Source organism: Rousettus aegyptiacus, unplaced genomic scaffold (assembly GCF_014176215.1).
Source record: "Rousettus aegyptiacus isolate mRouAeg1 unplaced genomic scaffold, mRouAeg1.p scaffold_m13_p_6, whole genome shotgun sequence".
NCBI classification, from domain to species: Eukaryota; Metazoa; Chordata; class Mammalia; order Chiroptera; family Pteropodidae; genus Rousettus; species Rousettus aegyptiacus.
The window spans coordinates 96392139-96410513 of NW_023416309.1; the positions used below are offsets into that span (position 1 = coordinate 96392139).

The 18375-nt window shown below is 50.7% G+C and overlaps 1 protein-coding gene across 7 annotated transcripts; it reads right to left on the reverse strand.

Annotated features, from left to right (window-relative positions):
* Positions 1-4907: 4907 nt before the first annotated feature.
* Positions 4908-17423, reverse strand: NFE2L1 (nuclear factor, erythroid 2 like 1). Of its 7 annotated transcripts, none has more exons than XM_036222227.1 (6): positions 17401-17423; positions 14574-15584; positions 9621-9836; positions 9111-9200; positions 8733-8891; positions 4908-7987 (listed from the first exon to the last, which is right to left on the reverse strand). In XM_036222227.1, exons 2-6 carry the CDS (start codon positions 15081-15083, stop codon positions 6650-6652), a joined length of 2313 nt encoding a protein of 770 aa, XP_036078120.1. In that variant the 5' UTR covers positions 15084-15584; positions 17401-17423; the 3' UTR covers positions 4908-6649. The 7 variants fall into 7 exon arrangements, with proteins under 7 accessions (XP_036078120.1, XP_016020164.1, XP_016020162.1 ...); XM_016164678.2 differs by lacking the exon at positions 17401-17423 and adding an exon at positions 17066-17191; XM_016164676.2 differs by lacking the exon at positions 17401-17423 and adding an exon at positions 16671-16793.
* Positions 17424-18375: the final 952 nt, after the last annotated feature.

Below are 18375 nucleotides of genomic sequence, written 5' to 3' on the forward strand. Positions count from 1 at the left end.
GAACCTACTTCATTGTCATTTCTGGCATTCCTGAACTCTTGCAAAACCATATCATTCTTTCCAGGGAAGACACTGAAATTGATAATGCGTATGATGAAAATTGAAGTGGAGATAGGTGTTTCAGATTGTTACCTTAAAAGCCAATTATCACATTTCTAGATTCAAGGTTTAATGAGAAGTTTTTCTCAAGTGATTATTAAAGCCACAAATGCATGCAGAAATTTTAGAAATAAAAAATACAAATCTTGACTCAACTTCAGAAAGTATTTGGAGAGCATTTCTTCAGTCAGTGCAAAACGTGTTTGTTGGAAGGCTTCAATGAAATTGCATCATCATAGATAGACCTCTTGCTCAGAAGTGGAAGGGGTGATAGGTTATTATCATCTGAGTTACTATTAAAAAAGAGCAAGCTTACTAATACGGTGGCAGCAACATTACTGGAGGTGTCCTGCACTGGCAGATCCAGTCAAAAAACAACTTACTCTTCTACTGTTTTGAGTTGACTTTCAAGTTTGTAAAGTATAATGATCACAGGAGCAGTCCATCAACTGACAGCGCTCAGGAATAATTATTTTCTGCTTTTCAGTGTCATTTGAAAGTTCTGACTACCAATTTTAAGTAATTTTTAATATTTGAGTTTTTAAGTACTTCCAAATAGAATCTTAAAATCCAGGACTCTCTCACACTCTGCTCAATTTGATTTTAACACATGGCCATTGGTGTTTGGCTTTGTGTGCTCAGCACATTTTCATAGTCTGGCCTGTGGCATTGGCTACCTGTGTACAACTATTTCCCTCATACAGAAAGGGGAAATGATAGAGGAAATTGCTACTCCAAAATAAGTAGGTGGGACTGGAACTCTGAAATGCAAATTTTCTGCAGTGGCTCCAGATCTCGAACTCTGTGTGGAGCTGGGTTCTGTTTGAGATAAAATTAATCTGATCTGAAGGTTGGCTCTTCTTTTGAGGATGTTCTCATTTAAAAATTTAGAGCTTAACAAAAATTTAGAGCTGATAGAACTGAAATAAGTCCAGGCTGTGTTTTCCTTTCTCTAGAATTTGAAATAACCAGTGTCACCACCAAGCCAGCATTCAGCTTAGTAGAGGAAGGAGTCTTGGCTTTACAGTAGGAAGCAATCAGGTAGAGGCATCTGGTGTGTGGTTAGGAAGTTTGATAGAGGAGCTTAAGATCCCCAGACAACCATCAGTCTCTAATCTGTATGTCACCCTTAGTTTGTCCAACATTGAAGTATTCTACAAAAGTTAAGGCTTTCCTAGCCAGCGTGTTTAAGTTGCTCATTGTTGTTACATGAGTGACTTTTAATCAACCTTGGCCTTGAGCACTTCCCACTGAATAAATTGCTGAATATTGGAAGCAAATGAAATCTGAAATAAAACCATCCTGCTGCAATGAAAAAGCATAGTTGGCTCTACTCTGTGGGAACAAGTAGAGCACTACAGGTGACCCTTGAACAACGCCAGCGTTGGGTGCCAACACTCCCCATTGCCCCCCCCCCCGTCGAAAATCACCATATAACTTAACTCCCCCAAAACTTAATAGCCTACTATTGACCAGAAGCCTTACAGATAACATAAACAGTCGATTAACACACATTTTGCATGTTTATAATGTATTATATACTGTACTCTTAAAGTAAGCTAGAGAAGCTGTTAAGAAAATCAGAAGGAAAAGGAAATACATTTACGATATTTATTGAATAAAAAATCCATGTATCCGTGAACCCATGCAATTCAAACCTGTATTGTTCAAGGGTCAACTGTAGTCTGTTCTAAGGCGGCAGAACTTCAAGGTAAGGCTGAAACATTAAGTTTACTGTATGTGTTGACAGTTCAGTTCTGTAGTTTGTTTATATTAAATAACTTGTGTTAAAATAGTCAACAGCAGGTCCGAGTCTGCATTGTGACCTAACAAGGTTGGCATGGTTGTTTGTGATAGTACCAAAGCCACTGTTTACCCCATGTGGACTTTTAAATCCTAGTTGACTTTGATCGATCCTGCCCTTTTTACTGTTTGTATAGCCTGGGGTCAGGCTGGGCCACTTTGGGACCTGGCTCTGGGATAGGGGTCCATGGTTTTAATTACTGCTTCAGCCCCTACCCTGATCGGAAGGTTTATTAGGACAACATCATTTGCCTAATTAAATTTGTTAAAACAAAAGGTTGAGTGAATTCCCCAAGTGAACTAGGTTTTGTTTCCTTGGTTGACATAGCATCTGGAATGAAGTAACAAATACTATGCAACCTATCTCCATTCTGCAATTAGACTGGAAAAGTACCAACTTTAAGACTTTCGTTGGTATTTTTGTGTATTCAAAAAGGAAGAGAAGCGTTTCTATCCGACTAGTTTTGAAAACACATCTTTAGTAAGGTCCCATACTCACTCCTCTGGAGATAATTTGTGTACTAGATTGTTTCTCAACTAATTCAGGCAGATATGAACTTCAAAAGGATTCCTGGATACAAGGACTAGGACTCAAATCAAGTGTTATCTTTCACATGTATCCTGAGTCCCCCAATGCTCCTTCGCCACCACAAAGTTCAGAACCAGAGGCAAGGATGATGACTGACCTCTGTGAGAAGTAAAGGCGAAAGAAGAGTTACTGTTCTTCGTACACTGACAAAAAGACAAGTCTAAGGTCTGTGGGTCCCTGTTCACTTCCCAGAAGGATCAATGGCAAGAAAACAAAGCTTAACCACTATGATAATCAGGCACATGGGTTTTGCTAGAGAATTTCTACACTTGACTGGGAAGATGACTTCCAGAGGCAGACACCAGTCGGGCACCCATATTTGTATATGAGGAGTTTCAATGAGGAAATAGACTGGCTGGCAGTGCCCTAAAACTACTAATTTAGTCTAAGCTTCTAAAGCTGTTGCTGTAGGTCAGTGCCTGCTAGATGTGGTAGCCTTGAGGGTGGTGGGGTTATGTTTCCTACAAGGCACTTGTTTTTCCGCATATTTGCCAAACAAACCTGAAGAGCACCAAGGGCTGGTGTAACCTGGGGTTGTAAAAGCATGGATAGGGGCAGCCTGAGGGAGGCTGGGCTCCACAGGAAGTACTTCCCTGATCACCAGCTGTTTGCCTAGTTGCAGTTTAGCTTTGCCTTAGTAAAGTTGGGGAGTCGGCTGAGGCAGCCAGGTCTTGCTGACACTGAGCATATCTCTAGATAACTATTCTCCCCACCCCTAGTTCTGTATTCTATTTTTGATAGGAATTATCTCCAACCCCATTGGTGAGATCTGTACAGGGCAGAGGTTGAAACAATGGATCTATTTCCATCTCACATGAATTAAGATGTATGCAAATTTGGTTTGAATGAAGCCTGGGACTGCTGAAGTCAAGACAGAGCAAGCCTTCCACCCCCACGTAAGCAGGTCACCCTGAAGTTTGGTACTTAGTTATGAATGAGGCCTGCTCATCTCACTGCCAACTCTGGGACCTCTTTTCACGTCTTGTCTTAGATATAGCAGCTCTTTCACAGGCCTTCCTTGAGTCTTCCTATCCTCCTGCCAGAAAAAGCCTTGAAGCTGAAACACCCACTCCACCTGCCAGCAGCAAAAGAGGTCAGCCCCACAGCAGTGCTGACCAACTTGGCTCAAAGCCCCAGCTGATCAGCGTGATCCTAGATATGACTGTACATCTACCTTTCCATAGGGGGACATGGGGGAGTGACAAAAATATTTTCTCAGACCAGGAACAACAATGACAAAGAGGATGAGAAGTTTTCTTGGGCTAAAAAAAAGTTGCAAAACAAGTTATAGCCTGATAGTGTATAAACCGAACAAAGATTCACATTTCTAGAAGGGATACAAAAACATTACTCTCTTAATTTTACTTGTTCGGTTTACTCTTCTATATATAATTTGTATTTTTTAATATGAATTAAAGTTTTTCAAATTTAACTTTGTCTTTTTAAGACTCTTGCTTACAAAAATTATTTAATTCTTAATTAGGAAAGAGCTCTTATTTATATGACCAACCCTTTCTAACTAGAGATGGGGGGAAAGCTATTATAAGTTGAAACAAACAAAAAATCAATGAATGTTATACCTGGATTTTGTTCTACCCCTTAGGATAAACTCTAGCAGCATCATTAAAGGACTGGGCTGAGCCAGGTAACAAACACAGTGGTAGTAGGAGTTCAAGCTCACAGGTTCCATTATGGAGATGATTACAGCTTCTGGTCCTAAACCTTGTCCAGTAATCTCAGGCTGCCAGGTGAGCATTCACTCTGCACCTACTCCAAGATGGCCATGTGGCAGTTCCAACCACCACCCCAGTACCTCAAAGCATTCAGGACTTCACAGGCTTGTGTTAAGGCAGGTTTTTTGTTTTTGAGGGAGATTTCTGGTCACCTTAGCTGGGGCTTTCCAATGCTTCAAACATGGAGTCCAGCTTCCTGCTTCTCTAGTTCTGTGGCCCTGCTCCATTATACCAAAGTGCTTGGCATGTGTTGGTCCTGTGGATTCCTCTGCTTTTCACCATCATCGTCATTGGTGTGACTACTCGCCAGTGCTCTGTATCTCTTTGGCAGGTGGTATCACCAGAGAAATAATAGCAATCAAGATGAAAAGTTTGTCACGGATGGACAGAGAAGGAACAGGGCCAGGTAGCCTAGCCCAATGAGAAAGGCCAAAAGGATTCTGAATCCTTCCTAAGCAGATTCAGCTGGCAAACCTTGTAAAGAGGTATTAAACACACCACCAGCTTGGAATATATATTACAGAGGGTAAGACTATTCTGTTTCACTCATTGTCAACCTCCCCTGGTCTCCACCCACCTTCCTATGTAAGCTCTGCCTTAGCCACACAATGGCCAGTCCTTTCCTCCAGAGGCCTGTTTACTCTCAATTTAAATTCAAGGTAGGGAAAAATTGCACTTGAGAATGAATCATCCATTTTATTTTATTTTGTCATGTGCTCACAGCCTCTCTCTCCTCTCCCTGGCATGTCGCAAAGATAAATTAAAAATAAAATCTACAAGGAAAATAATTTATAAAAGCACTTACCAGGCTCATGCCTTCTATCCCTACTGCTCAGTTAATGTGTCGCTCTCTCCCCCCTAAGTGGGGAGGAGAATCAGTGCTTCCTCAACTCACTCCTGCCAGTCTGGGGCAGACAGTATTCCAGAGCCAGCCATGGGTGAGGGCAGCAGTGGCAAACAGTTAAAGACACTGGTCCTGGAACCATTTGGCCATGTTGGTAGTCTCTGCCTCCTCGGGGCAGTCCCCCAGGAGCCCCTGCGAAGTTGGGAGTGCGGAGAAGCTGCCAGTGGCCAGTATCTGGGTGGGTGGGGGGAAGGGAGGTGCTCTCAGCCCCCATTACACACACTTCTCATTCTCCTAGGAAGAAACCCAAAAAAGAAAGCAGACGGAGACCTCGGGACAGAGGAGAAAAATCCCAAATGTTCACACAGTTACACGGAGTCTTTATGGCAAAGAGAACATTTAGCAGCTTTGAATATTGGGGTATCTCCTTTTTACTCAACACAAGCATTCTAGACCCTATAAGTGAAACAGGGCTCAAGCCCTAAAAAAAACCAAAGCGCGAGAAACTAAGGACTAGTTTTTTGTTGCTGCTGGGTTTTGTAGTTTTGTCTTTTCCAGTGATAAGCCCAGTTGTTAGTGGGAGGCCTGAGGGAAGGGTCACTCCCCAATGTTGTGCTGAATACTTTCTGGCTTCTCCATATCATCCCCCTACCTCAGAGCAGCCCCCAGGAGGCTGCAGGCCCAGCACTGGGGGCACTGCCAGCACCCCAGCTGCAGAAGAGCTGGGCTGCAAGTGAGGGGCAGGGTAGAGGGGCGGGAAGAGAACAGCATTCGCATGCAGGCTCTGATGGAGTCGTTGGAGCCTCAGCTCAGGGGTGACTGGGCACAGGAGACGGAGTGGCAGAACAGTGAGTGACATGCTTGGTGTCTGGACTGCTTCAACACAAGGCCTCGTGACCCTTTCCTGTTCATGCTACCCTTTAACCCTAACCCTAACCTTCAAGCCAGTGTTGGGTCCCAGTGGCTCCCATTGAAACATTCCAGGAAATATCCAAAAGCTCCCCTTCAGAGATGCCAAAAAGTGCAGGAGCAGGAAGAGTTCACAAAGCCCCTCCCGGAACCCGCCCTGTCTGTGGTGAAGTGGGGGTTACTCACACCGACGACCTAGTCCCACCTAAAACCTGCTGCCTAGAATCCTGGCCAGATCCAACCTCAACCTGCACTTTTTTCTTCCAGCTTTGATTTTTTTTATTTTTTTGGTTTTCTTTCCTTCCTCCCCTCCCTCCTTCCTTCCAGGAATGAGACTTTTTACTGTTTCCTTCTCTTCTCACAAGTCCCTTCCTTCCCCTTTGTCGGCCTTCATCAATGCCATCACCACCCCTTCCCTTGAAGGAAAAGGGTAGGCGTCAGGACCCTGTCCACCCAAACTGTCTGGTTACTTCCACCCTCCTGAGTGGGGGAAGCTGAACCAGACAGCACCTGTGCCGGACACTTCCTGTCCACTGACCCGCAGTCATCCCATCTGAGATTATCTATTGGATAAGAAGGCATTAAAGTCCCCCACTGTGTAGGTCCAGGTCCAGGCCCAGCCCTTTTCCAGTTTCCACCTTGGTGAGTGTCAACCCCCCTTCCTCCCCAGGCTCACTTTCTCCTGTCCTTTGGCTTCCTCTCCTGTCGTCGGGCCTGCTGGTCAGCCAGGGTGCGGGGAATGAGGAGGACACTGCCATCTCCGGCGTACTGGAGTGCATACTGACTGGGCGAGTAGGGTCGCCCATTCTCATCTCGCAGCCGCCCAAACACCTCCTGGTACAGGCTCTGGACTTTCTGCTTCATCTGCCGCAGGGACCGGAGGAACTCCACCTTCTCCCGCAGCAGTCGGGCCTTATCGCGCTGCAGGTCCTCCACATCCCGCTCCAGGTTCAGGATGGTATCCAGCTTGCGCTTGCGGCAGTTCTGCGCTGCCATCTTGTTCTTACCCCGGCGGCGGATGTCCCGGATGAGGCTCAGCTGGGCTTCGCTGAGCTGGTATTTGGACAACAGCTCATTGAACTCCTCCACAGGCAGGTTGATGATTTTGTCATTGGTGAAGGGGATCTTCATGGCTCGGGCTCGATGCTCATCCCGGCTCATCTGCTTGTCTAGGAAGTCGGTCTGCTTCTCTTTGCTGCCTTTCTTGAGGGCGCTGGGTGGTGGCATGTCAGCAGAGTCGAGAGCACTGGGCGCCATGTTGTACGTGTGGTTGTGGCCCACGTGCTCCAAGTAGGGCAGGCAGGAGAGCTGAGACGGATCCTGGTAGCTCATGCGGCAGAACTTGGAATATTCAGGCTGATAGCCGACAGCGCCCTCAGCCTCTTCTAGATCCAGGGTCTCAGAGTCAGAGCTGTAGCCAACAGCACCTTCCTCGGAAAAGGAGGAAGAGGCAGAGGAAGAAGTGGAGGAGGAAGAGGAAGAGGAGGAAGAAGAGCTTCCTTCAGAGCTACTCAGGGAAGAAGGGCTATGGCTAGAGTCCAAGGAGAGGCCTGAGTCAGAGTCAAATTCTTCTTCAAGCTGGGAGGCCTGCACGGGGTTGAAGCCTTCTTCAATGGCCAGGTCCATCAGGCTGATCTCATCCAGCATGGCTTCATCTAACAGACCCCCCAGTGGGTCAGGCAGCTCGGGGCCTGCTGTGTCATTGGCTGTGCCATTGAGCTGGGGTGGAAAGAAGAGGCCCGCCAGGTTGGTGGAGCCAAAGGTGGTGTTGAGGCTGGTAGAATTGCTGGGGACCAGCGGGAGCAATGTGGAACTGCTGGCCACAGGCAGGCTCTCCACCTCGGGGCTGAAGAGTGAAAAGTCCTGGCTGCAGCCCCCCAGAGATGCCTGATGCAGGCTGACATTCTGATTGATGGGAGTGTTGGGGGCAAGGCTGTAGTTGGTGCTCAGTGGGTCTCCAGGAGGGGCACTGTACAGGATCTCACTTGTTGATGTGTTCACTTCCATTGCCTAGCAGGGGAGAAGAGCATCACCTTTCATTCAGAGCAGACTCCCCAGGTGAGGCTAGGGGCTCACACTAGCAGATATCCAACACAAGAGACTGGAAATCAGAGCCCCTAGTGTCAGCTCCTGGCCCTCTTGGTCCACAAGGCCTGGCAGAGATGGGTTCCTCCCTATGGACTCCACCCCAATGCAGGACTGACCAGCTCATGTTTGGCGTGACTCCTTCATCTTGGAGGGAAAGTAAGAAAACACCTAACACTAACTACCTACCTCTTCGATGCAAAATCAGCAGAGTGAAAAGACCAAGCCTTGGGAGTGAGAAAATCTAGCTGCACCACTGACTGCGACCATGGGCGTATCGCTTAACTTCCCCAAGTTTCCATTTCCTCACCTTTCATATTATGGGCTGACTAGATGATTATGAGCGCCAAGTGAGGTGCCGATAGGTATAAAGTTTTTATCAATGCTAAACTCTGGAAGCACCCAACCAAGTGATTATTTGCTTGAAGGAAAGGAAGAAGGTACACCTAGAAGGCAGGCCTACTTTAAAAGGCTCAGCTATGGGGTTTTAACCCCTACCCCACTTCTGACTCTACTCCCTACTGCCCCAAGGAGACATCTGGACAGTCCGTACTTTCCTATAGATCAGAGAGGTATTAATCTCTCTCTTCTCAGAGGTGGAAAAGCAACTGACTGCTAAGATACCATACACAAAGTCCTATAGGTTTGTGTCTTGTTATGATAATCCTACCTGCATTTCCATGATGGACATGAGATCTTGCCACTGCTGTTCCAAATCAAATGGCGACTCTGTCCCCGTTAGGAGGGGAGACAAGAGGTTGTTTTGAAGACCTGGGGACTCACTCTCACTAGGCACTGCTTCTGTTAAGCTGGAAATGTCTGCTGGAAACTGGGGGAAAACACAGAGACTTTAACAGAGAAGGAAGACCAGCTTTCTGCTTTCCTCCCAGAGACCACCACCTGAGGTTCTGTTTATTCCTTCCTGAGTTCACCCCCAGCAATCTAGAAAGGCCAGCACCAAGAGCTGGCCCCTCAGGCAGCTGCGAGGGACACAGTGTGTGCAGGTTGCCCTGCTGGTGCGGTGGGCTCTCCCTGGAGTCCTGCTCACCTCAGCATTCTCCCCAAAGGGGCAGGTGGCCTCCAGCAGCCTAAGGCACTCTTCCAGGGACAGGGACGTCTGGTCCTCCCCACCAGGCACCTTTGGCAACAGCAACTGTAAGTCGGACTGTTCTGTGCCTATACTGCCTGCAGATCGAAGCCTCTTCCCCAGCCTTTCCATAGGGACGCTGAAGGAGGACCTGTGTGGTTGCAGGCCTATACTCTCCTTTCGTTCCCGGGTTAATAACTGACCCTAAGTCCCAAACTCCAGGGGAGAACAGAGGGAGAGTGTTAGAGTCCTAACATAAACAGGAAGCTGCTAAGTGTTTTACCTCCTCTGTGCTGTTTGTTACTAAGGCCTGACCCCTCTGCTTCTGTTCTGCTCGCCTACTCCCCCTTCTTCAGCCCACTCACTGTGACTTAGAGACCCCAACCCAAAATATACATTCAGGTCCATCCCACAGACACAACCTGCCTTCTTTAAGGAGAGGTTCCTGGGATTTAGCAGAGATGGGAGTACCTGGGCAGGGAAGCTCTCCCCAGTTTCTCCATCCACTAGCAGGTTTCGCGCCAGAGCTTCTGCGCCCTCGCCTGGCCAGGTGTCGTCCTGCTCCGCTCCATCTTGCAGCTCCTTATCCACATCCTGCTCTTTCTGGCGATGACTATAATCAAATATTTCACGCCCAGCCCCCAGGTCAATATCCTGTCGCCAAAGGATGTCAATCAGATCTATGTCCTGAAAGACAGATCACCGTGACTTTAGCTGAGTCCAGGGGCCCCTCCCTCCCTGTCCTACCCCTTAGAGGTCCCTCCTAGCATCACTCCAGTTATTCCTGGGTGAGGCCCCTCCCAGCCCTAAACCCACCAGCCTTTACCCCTCCCTCTCTGTATCAGCAAGACTTCATCCACTTCTAGACACCAGCTTACAAAAAAACCAGGCACTAGTAAAAATCACTAGTGTAACCATCACTATTTAAGACTGTGGGCTTTCTTAAATAGAGACACAGCCAGGCCAAAACGCAAGGCTACCTCACCACTAAGAAGAAAGACGGGAGAAGCATGAGTAATTTCTCATTTGGGGAATGGGAATCCCTTAAAACTTGATTTGTAGACCATGGCAAGCAAGGGCGAACTGTCATGCAGAACTGCTTCCTGGTGGCCAGGCTTGCATCAGCCTATGGTGCCATTCATTTGCATAAAGGGGTGGGGTGGGGTGGGCTGGGCTGGAGAGGAAAATCCCTGCATTTACAACCACCTGATGCAACCAATGACAACAACAGACTGTCTCCAGTCCTTCCTACAGCCAGTCCCCCTTCCCTGGCAGAGGCTGGAGTTAAGGCTGAACACCCACAACTCTTAAAGCCCCGGCTCACCTCCAGATCCATCTCTGCCAGAATCCCCACTCTCGGCTGCTCCCAGCAAGCTGCCTTGATCCCAGGAGAGCCTCAGGCTGTCAGCTGATCCTCACTGGGCACCCCACCCCGGCCAAGGCCGGTCCCACAGTGCCCCTCAAACCAGTGCTCTCACTCCCTTCCTTACCACACCCCAGGGCTCACTGACTCCATCATTCAACCCATTCAAGGACACAGCCCCCATCACTGCTCAGCCACAACAGCCACCTCAGGTACCAAAATACCTTCTTCCTGCTCTACCCTGGTGGCTCCTGATCAATTCCTGCACCAACTGCCACCCCCATTGCCACCAGTATAGAACCCTAACAAGAGCCTTTACGGCTTCCTACACATGCCACCCATGCTTGAAGAAACCCTACACTGCTGCCTTCCATTCCGAGATTAAAAAGCAGATACCTTCCCGAAAGCAATATCCTTAGACTGGACCCACCTCCCTTACCCTGATAAGGTATCTCTTTCCTAACGTAACCCTCCCTGATACTAAGACCTCCCACCAGGTGTAGGTTTCCCTTTACTCCCGGCACACACAAACCTGAACAGGAGCCCTGGACCCAGGAGCAGAGGTGGGCTGGGCCACCCGGTGACCAGCCAGTAAAGAGTTAAGGGGCCGGCTCCCTTTGGCAGGGCCCCCACCACTGTGAGAGCTGCGGTCCAGGCGGGTCATGGTCTGCGAGATGAGCCCCAGGGCAGCCAGTGCCGGGAAGCCGGACAGGGGGCTGCAAGGAGCTCTTGGCTCGCAGGGAGCACACCAGGCTGGAAGGGTGGCCCCGTGCTAGCTCCGAGGGGCCTGAGGAGGTGCCCCGCCCGTGCTGCTGCCTGGGCGGCCCAGCCCAGCCCTCTTCCTCCATCCTTGAGCAGCCCCCTCCCACCTCACAACCCCAGTTCCACTCAGGCGCCCAGCAGCCCCCACCCTAAGCTCACCGCAGAGGCTGCAGTGAGATGGGACTCCCACCCCATGCTCGGTGTTCAAGCTGCAGAGGAAAGCAAGCTCCCTCCTGGGCCTATCCTCCCACTCCTCCCTCTGCCCCCCCCCACGCCCCCCAAACTTGTTACCTAGGCTGCAGCAAGGAGCCAATCCCCTCCCCCTCCCACCCCGCAGGTCACTGCTGAGGCTGCAGAGAGCCAATCCCCTCCCCCAGGTCAGCAGCTGGCTGCGGAAAGAGCCAATCCCCTCCCACTGTCGTTACCTAGGCTGCGATGAGAGCCAATCTCCTCCCCCAAGTCTCCGCTGGAGATGCGGAAAGAGCCAATCCCCTCCCACCGCCTGTTACCTAGCTGCAGCCGGGAGCCAATCTCTGCACCAGGGCAGCTGGAGAAGCTGCCGCAAGGAACCAGCCCATCCCTGGGCCGCCTCCGTCTCCTCAAGGAGACGCACCCAGGGGCGGGCAGCCCCACCCAGCCCAGTCAGCCAGCCCGGGTGGCGCAGTGAGAGAGCCCTGGGGGGAAGGGGTGCCACTCTCCTTCCTGTCGCATCCTGCTTACCCAGCCCACTCAGGACTGGGCAGAGGCTCCTCCAGCAGCTTCTCCGGGAATCTTAAGTTCTTCCCTGGAAGTGGAAGGAGTTTTCCCGTTCCTCAGGAGGGCTGTGGCCAGTTGTCCTCAAGCCAAAATATCACAAGCCAGGATGGGCAAGAACCCAGTGCGCCCAGACCCACTGGGAGCCAGGGGCTTTGCCACCCTACAACAGGCGAGCGGAGAGGAGGGGGGAACGCTATTTGTACAAGCGCAGCGATGTCACCGTGCCGGCCAGGCCGAGCTCCAGGCAAGAGGGAGACAAGAACCTGAAGGCCAGCACTGAGGGAGACAGGTGTTCCACAACATCCTGGCCTCAAACGTGTCCCCCATTCCCTTTACCCTTTGTTCAAGAGCATTCTCTGCCTGACCCCTAGCCCACACCTCTAAAGCAGGAAAGAAGCCCCTGACAGAATCAGGATCACAGTTCTCACTCCTATCCTCACTGCTGCTCCCCTTGAGCCTAAGGTCAGGTCAGGGACAGTATGTTCTCCTTGGTCACAGACTGCTCCTCGCCTGGAAAGAGCTGTACACAGGCCACCCCCACTCTGGGCAGAGTGCCAACCTCGAGGGGAATCCTATCCCTGACAAGGGCCTGGGCTATGGCTGACCATCGAACAGGCCTGGCAGTGGGGGAGCACTGCCACCCCAGGGATAATACCAGCTCCAGCACTGCCTGTCACATGCTTTGGACCTGGGTATTTTTATCCCTGAGTTGCTGAGGAAATGTTGTTCTAGACACATAACAATCCTCCCTTCCCCCACATCAAGCCTGGGCCCCTAATGCTGACCCACCCTCAGCCCCCAAAGGGAGCAGTGAAGGCCTGGCATCAGGGAAAACACAACCTTCATGAAGGCCAAGAAATAGAGAAAAGCAGGGTCAAAGTCCCACCCCATTCTTCCCCAAACCACCCATGTTATATCCAAAACATCTCATCCCAGGAGAGCTCCCCGCAGGAACAGGAATGGAACTACCTCTACAGGGTTCCCGAGAGCAAGCCCAGTTACACCCACCCTCTGGGGAGCTACACTGGAGCAGGAGGAAGGAAGAGTGGCTGGTAGGCATACTTCTCCAGACCACTGTGCCTAAGACTGGAGCCCATTTGAAGGGAAAGGACAGAGAAAGCAAGAGAGAGGTTAAAGTTCCCAGTGGCACTGTAAGAATCTCAGAAAAGAGGCACCTAAAGGTAAGGAATACTCATGGCTCCCAAGCTCAGATAATTCCAGCCTCTCTCAAAGGAGATCCAGTATGAGCCAGCTGAGCAGTAGAACAAACTGGACACTACTGACATTTGGGGCCAGATCAGCCTGTCGTTTGGGAGCTGTCCCGGGCTTTTTCAGAAGTTTAGCAGCATCCCTGGCCTCTCCCCACTAGATTTCAATAGTACTTTCTCTAGTTGGGACAACCAAAACTATCTCTAGACACTGCAAAATCGCACGCAGTTGAGGACCACTGGCCCAGAGGAAGCCAGATGCTTTGACGGTCACTAACGTTCAGAGAACCGAGCTCAGGAATGGACTCAAAGGCAGAAGGAGGCAAAACCTGGTGTGACTAGTGGACAGAGAGGCAAGTTCTGCAGCATCTGGAACACCTTTTCTCTCCCCTCTCTCCACCCCGCTCCCACTCTAAGACTCAGCTCTGAAAAACCCAACCCAGTGCATTCCAGCCTTCTCTTTCCCTAATGGCCAGGAGACTGCACTGGGACTTTTTCTTTTCTTTCTTTCTTTTTTTCAAGCTCCTTGGGGCTAAGTGGCAAGCCAGGGCCAGACAGAGCTCAAAGCCATTTTATCATCACGGTGGTGGGATAGGGGCAGCAGTAGCCATTCACATCATTAAAGACAACAGCATCACCTTCTGGCCAGAACAGTGTGTCTGCCACTTTCAGGAGCTAAAGATCTCTGACGCCTCAAAGCAAGCTGATTTAGGCAGTAGAATGTAGTTTCTCTTCTAAGTCTCAGCCTTGCCTCCCTACTTCCTGCAGTGGGCCTTTAGCAAAGATGGGAACCTTGGTCCTCATTGGGCCAAGAATAACTATCTAAATCTACTCCTTGGCTCAGGTCCAGAACAAGAGACTTATCAGGACCTTACAACAACAGGACTGACCACAAAGGAGAACTTCAGGATATGTGTGTTTTGATGTGGGGGGAGGTACAAGGCAAGAGTCCACAAAGTATTTGTGTCTTAGCAACAGATATACACCGCATCAAAGCCCATCGCAACATGACTCCCTCCCCCACACCCGGGCCTGCAGGAGTCATGTTGAAATCCAAGCAGTAAACACACTGGCATGCTCTAGGAACCTCCCACTGCCCTGACAGTACATTTAGAGGTGGGTCAATGGTTCAACACGGAAAATACTCCCAGCCCCCAATTCTAGTCAGACAATTCGGCCCATTTCTATCCAAGAACAATGCATGAGATCTCCTTGGAACCTTGCTGGTTCTTTCCAGGTGTTAGTATACAACCACAGTCCTCCAGGACCAGAGCCGCCCCCCCCCCACCCCGCAACCCTGACCCCTCCCATTTACCCCTCCACGTGGCCACTAACCTCTTTGGTTAAGTCTCCACTGACTGGAGGGGCTACAGCCCCCAAATCCTCCAAATCTTCACTGAATCCCTGTTCCGTTTCGCTTTCTCGCACCCCGTTGTCTGGGCCTGTCACATCTTGGAGGCCACTGGAACTCTCGAGGGCAAGGCCTGAGCTGGGCTGGCTGCCAGAGACAGACCCCTCCGGATCCCGGTGGACCAGCCAGGCGTTTACCTCAGTGGTCGGCACCTGGAACCTGTCCAGGGCCCTCACCTGACTGAGGAGCCGCCGGGCAGTGAAGTAATTGTCCAGGTCTATGCTCTTGGGGTGGATACCATAGCCATCCAAGGTATTCCTCAGGTTGTGGAACTGGGTCTGAGTATAGGCAGAACTGGGCCCCAGGATGATCTCCCGGAGCGGGGGGAGCTGTGAGGTCAGGTAAGTATCCACGTCCACCCGCACCCCAATCAAACTCAGCAGAATGGTGAACTGGAGGAGTCCTTCCGTTAAGTATTTCTTCAGAGAAAGCATTGCTGAAGGACCAGAATGTTTATGCTTTTTGGTTTTTAAATCTTCCAAAAGACAAATCAAGGCCACTGCTCTGCTGCTCCAGCCAGCAAATTACCCCCCTCAGTGCCAAACCCTGTACCCCACCCTGGCAGAACACAGGGGCTGAGCTCCCTGATGGCCTCAGAGGAAAGCACACCCCGTGGAGGCAAGGCCACACTCCAGACCACATTCACTTTTTCCTTCTCGACACCTCACCTGTGAAAGTACAACTGTTCCTAACCCAGTCCAGGCCTCAGGGCCCACGTGACTTACTGTCTCCACAGTCCACATACAGTCACTTCCTCACTCACATTAGTTGTCCTCTCTGTAGATTCCACTGCAGGCTGTTCTTGGGAACAGCTGATGGATTTTTTTCCTTCTCTCTCCTAAGGTTTATTTTCTTTGGCTGGAACTACAGGCCTTTTGTCTTGGGTCAGAGTGTCCCGCCTCCTCCCCACTTACCAGGGGGGTTTCCAGAGAAACCTGAAATGGGAATAACAAGAGCAACAGGATTAAGATTCCAAAATCTTCACACCATGATCAAGGCAGAAGGTAGGAAAGACATTAAAGGCTAGTTTTACAGGAGTAAAAGTAAGTCACTTATCATACTTCCCCCAAAACTAGAAACCTGGTATAGACAGGACAGCTAGAAAAGGAAGGTATTGCTCACAAAGGACCAAAGAATACCTGTTTCTGTAGATTAAACTGGCAATACCCTAAAAGGTAGCTTGTTGTGGATAAGCAGACAATGCCCAGGGCATTCGAAATATTTTACATGTTGTCTGATTTACCAACCCTCCCTGCCCCCACTCCATACACACACTACCCAGCTTCTATTTTTAGCAGGAGAAGTCCATTTCCTATCTTAAAGGAAAACTGGTTGCCCATCTCTCAGGAGAAAACTGCCCACGATCCTGGTCCCTTCCCCTTCTGAAGGGGAGGGTGAGATTATTAATGGATGAGAGTGGAAAAGGACATGAGGAACACGTTCAGGCCACCACTTCACAGAAAAGGATAATGATTTTGTTTCCTAACTTTGAAATCTGATTTCCTTTTCCCATTACTCTACATTAAAGGAAGGGGGGGGCAGTCTGAGAAGGAAGCTGAGCCAGGGTTAATTAGTTCAGAATTTGCATAGACAGGTTTTATTTTCATTCCCATGACCTTCTGAACCAAAACAAGGATATATGGTCAAGTTCTCGACCTAGAGAGCCGAGTGGGGACGGAGTAAATCTACCTGTCTTTCAGTTTTTGGTCTCTACTACTGGGCTTCCTCTAACCTTATAAACCAAGACATAGCTCTCTTCACTGTTACGACCCACCTACCAACTTAATCCTAAGGGGGAAGAGGAATCTACACTTCACTCGCTCTCACTCACACACACCCTTATTTGGTTAAACACAACTGTGACCCAGAATTCCAGCTTACACTATCCTCCCGTTCTCACGCAATTTATTACTAAAACCTCCTAAGAGCCAGTTAAGTTCGAGAAACGAGCCAAGGCCCCTTAAGGATCAAGTAAGGCCATAGGCCTCTGGTCTGAACCCAGTCCCCCCTGCCCCGGATACCCGACTCCGGCTGGGACCAAGTCGCCATGCCCGCTCTCGGCGCCTCGGCCTCTAGCCTTCTGGGGCAGCCGCGAACAAGTGCTACTTTCCTGGCCTTGACCCACCCTTACGGCCAAGCCCCACCCCGCCCTCCGTCCCCAAGGCCCCACCCCACGCCCAAGCCCCGGCCTAATACCACGCCTTCTTGTGCCCGCAAGCCCTCCCAGTCCAACCCACCCGGGAGCCAGCTTTCTCCACGGCCTCGCAGCCCCTCCCTGCCAGGCCCAGGGCCCGGCCCCACCGCGAACCCTGCTCGCAGCAGCCCGCTCCCGCCTCCTGCCCCTCAGATCCACTCCCTAATCCTCGGCCCCCCGGCGCTGCGCGCGTCCCGTCAGGAAAAGAAATGTGCTTGATACCCGCTGCTGAGCTCGGCGTCCGCTGCTGCCGCCACAGCAGGCCCCCAGCCCAAGTCCCGGCCTTGCCGCCGCCACCGCCGGCCGGCCTGGAGCTCCCCAGCCTCCGCTTCCCTCCCCGCCCCCTCCTCCCACCTCTCTCGGAAGCCCGCCCTCCACCGTAACACGTTTCTCCAATCAACGAGCCGAGACCGTGGCCGTCACCGGATGTCACTTTGTTTGACATCAGAGAGCGTCCAATGGCTGAGTGTGCCTCCTCCTTTCTTTTCCCGATTTCCCAAGACTGACATGTTTTACAGCCCAATCGTTATGTAGGCCCGCCCCAGGCGTGGGCCCACCAATAAGTAGGGCGAAGGCCCCGTCGCCCGGCGTTCTAGACTCCACCGTGGTGCGCCGGCTGCAGGAGGTATCATTTCAGGCAGGGTGCTGAGCGAAGTGTCCAGGCCGAGTGTTTCCAGTGCCTTCTTTGGCTGGGGGATAGGGGCTTAGGGCGTGAAATAGGAGGCAGTATCACCGTCGAAGCGTGGGATCCCGACCCCTCCCTTTGAGAGATCCCACGGTGACTTGCAAAAGTCCAGTGAGACCCGAGGGGGCCGAGACGGGGTGCAGAGCATGTGTTTCGCGTGGTGGCGACGCTCGTGCCGCCATCTTGGGTCCTGGCAGCGGAAACCGTTTTGTCATCTTCCGCTCCGCAAGGGCCTGGCGGAACGCCCCTCGCCAGTTAGGGACGGTTGCGCCCCTTGTCCCATGCAAGGGTCACAACGTGGGAACAACCCTGGGAACTGGTTGTCACGACGGCGGAGGGGCGTTGGCGGTGTGAGGGATGTGGCGTAATCAACGATTGTTGTCAGAAACACCCCCAAGAGCGCCGATTTCCCTCTCGTCTCCCCCACCCGACCTCTCACGGAGCTTAGTCTTGCCTTTCAGGAACTTTCCTCAGTTTCTAGTGTTCTCTAATCTCGTCTAGCCAACATCTTTGTGATTTTTCAAACATTAGTTTATCCCCAGCATAACTTGGGGGAACTTGTTAAACCCGCAAATTCTGAGGCCCTAGTCTAGAGATTCTTATTGACTTACTGTGGGTGGCGGCCTTATAACCCACTTGCTTATTAAACGACTCGAGTAATTTTAATGCAGCTGGTCGTAAGATCACATTTAGGCAATCACTGAGTTGGAGTTTTGTACTATTTGTTCCCAGCTGTGGGACAAAAGGGTGTCAACTCAGATTCTTGACTCCCGGGAAGATGTTAGTAATCTATCGATCTTTGTACAACTGAGGAGGAGGCCAGCTGGTCATTCGTTAGATAAGAACG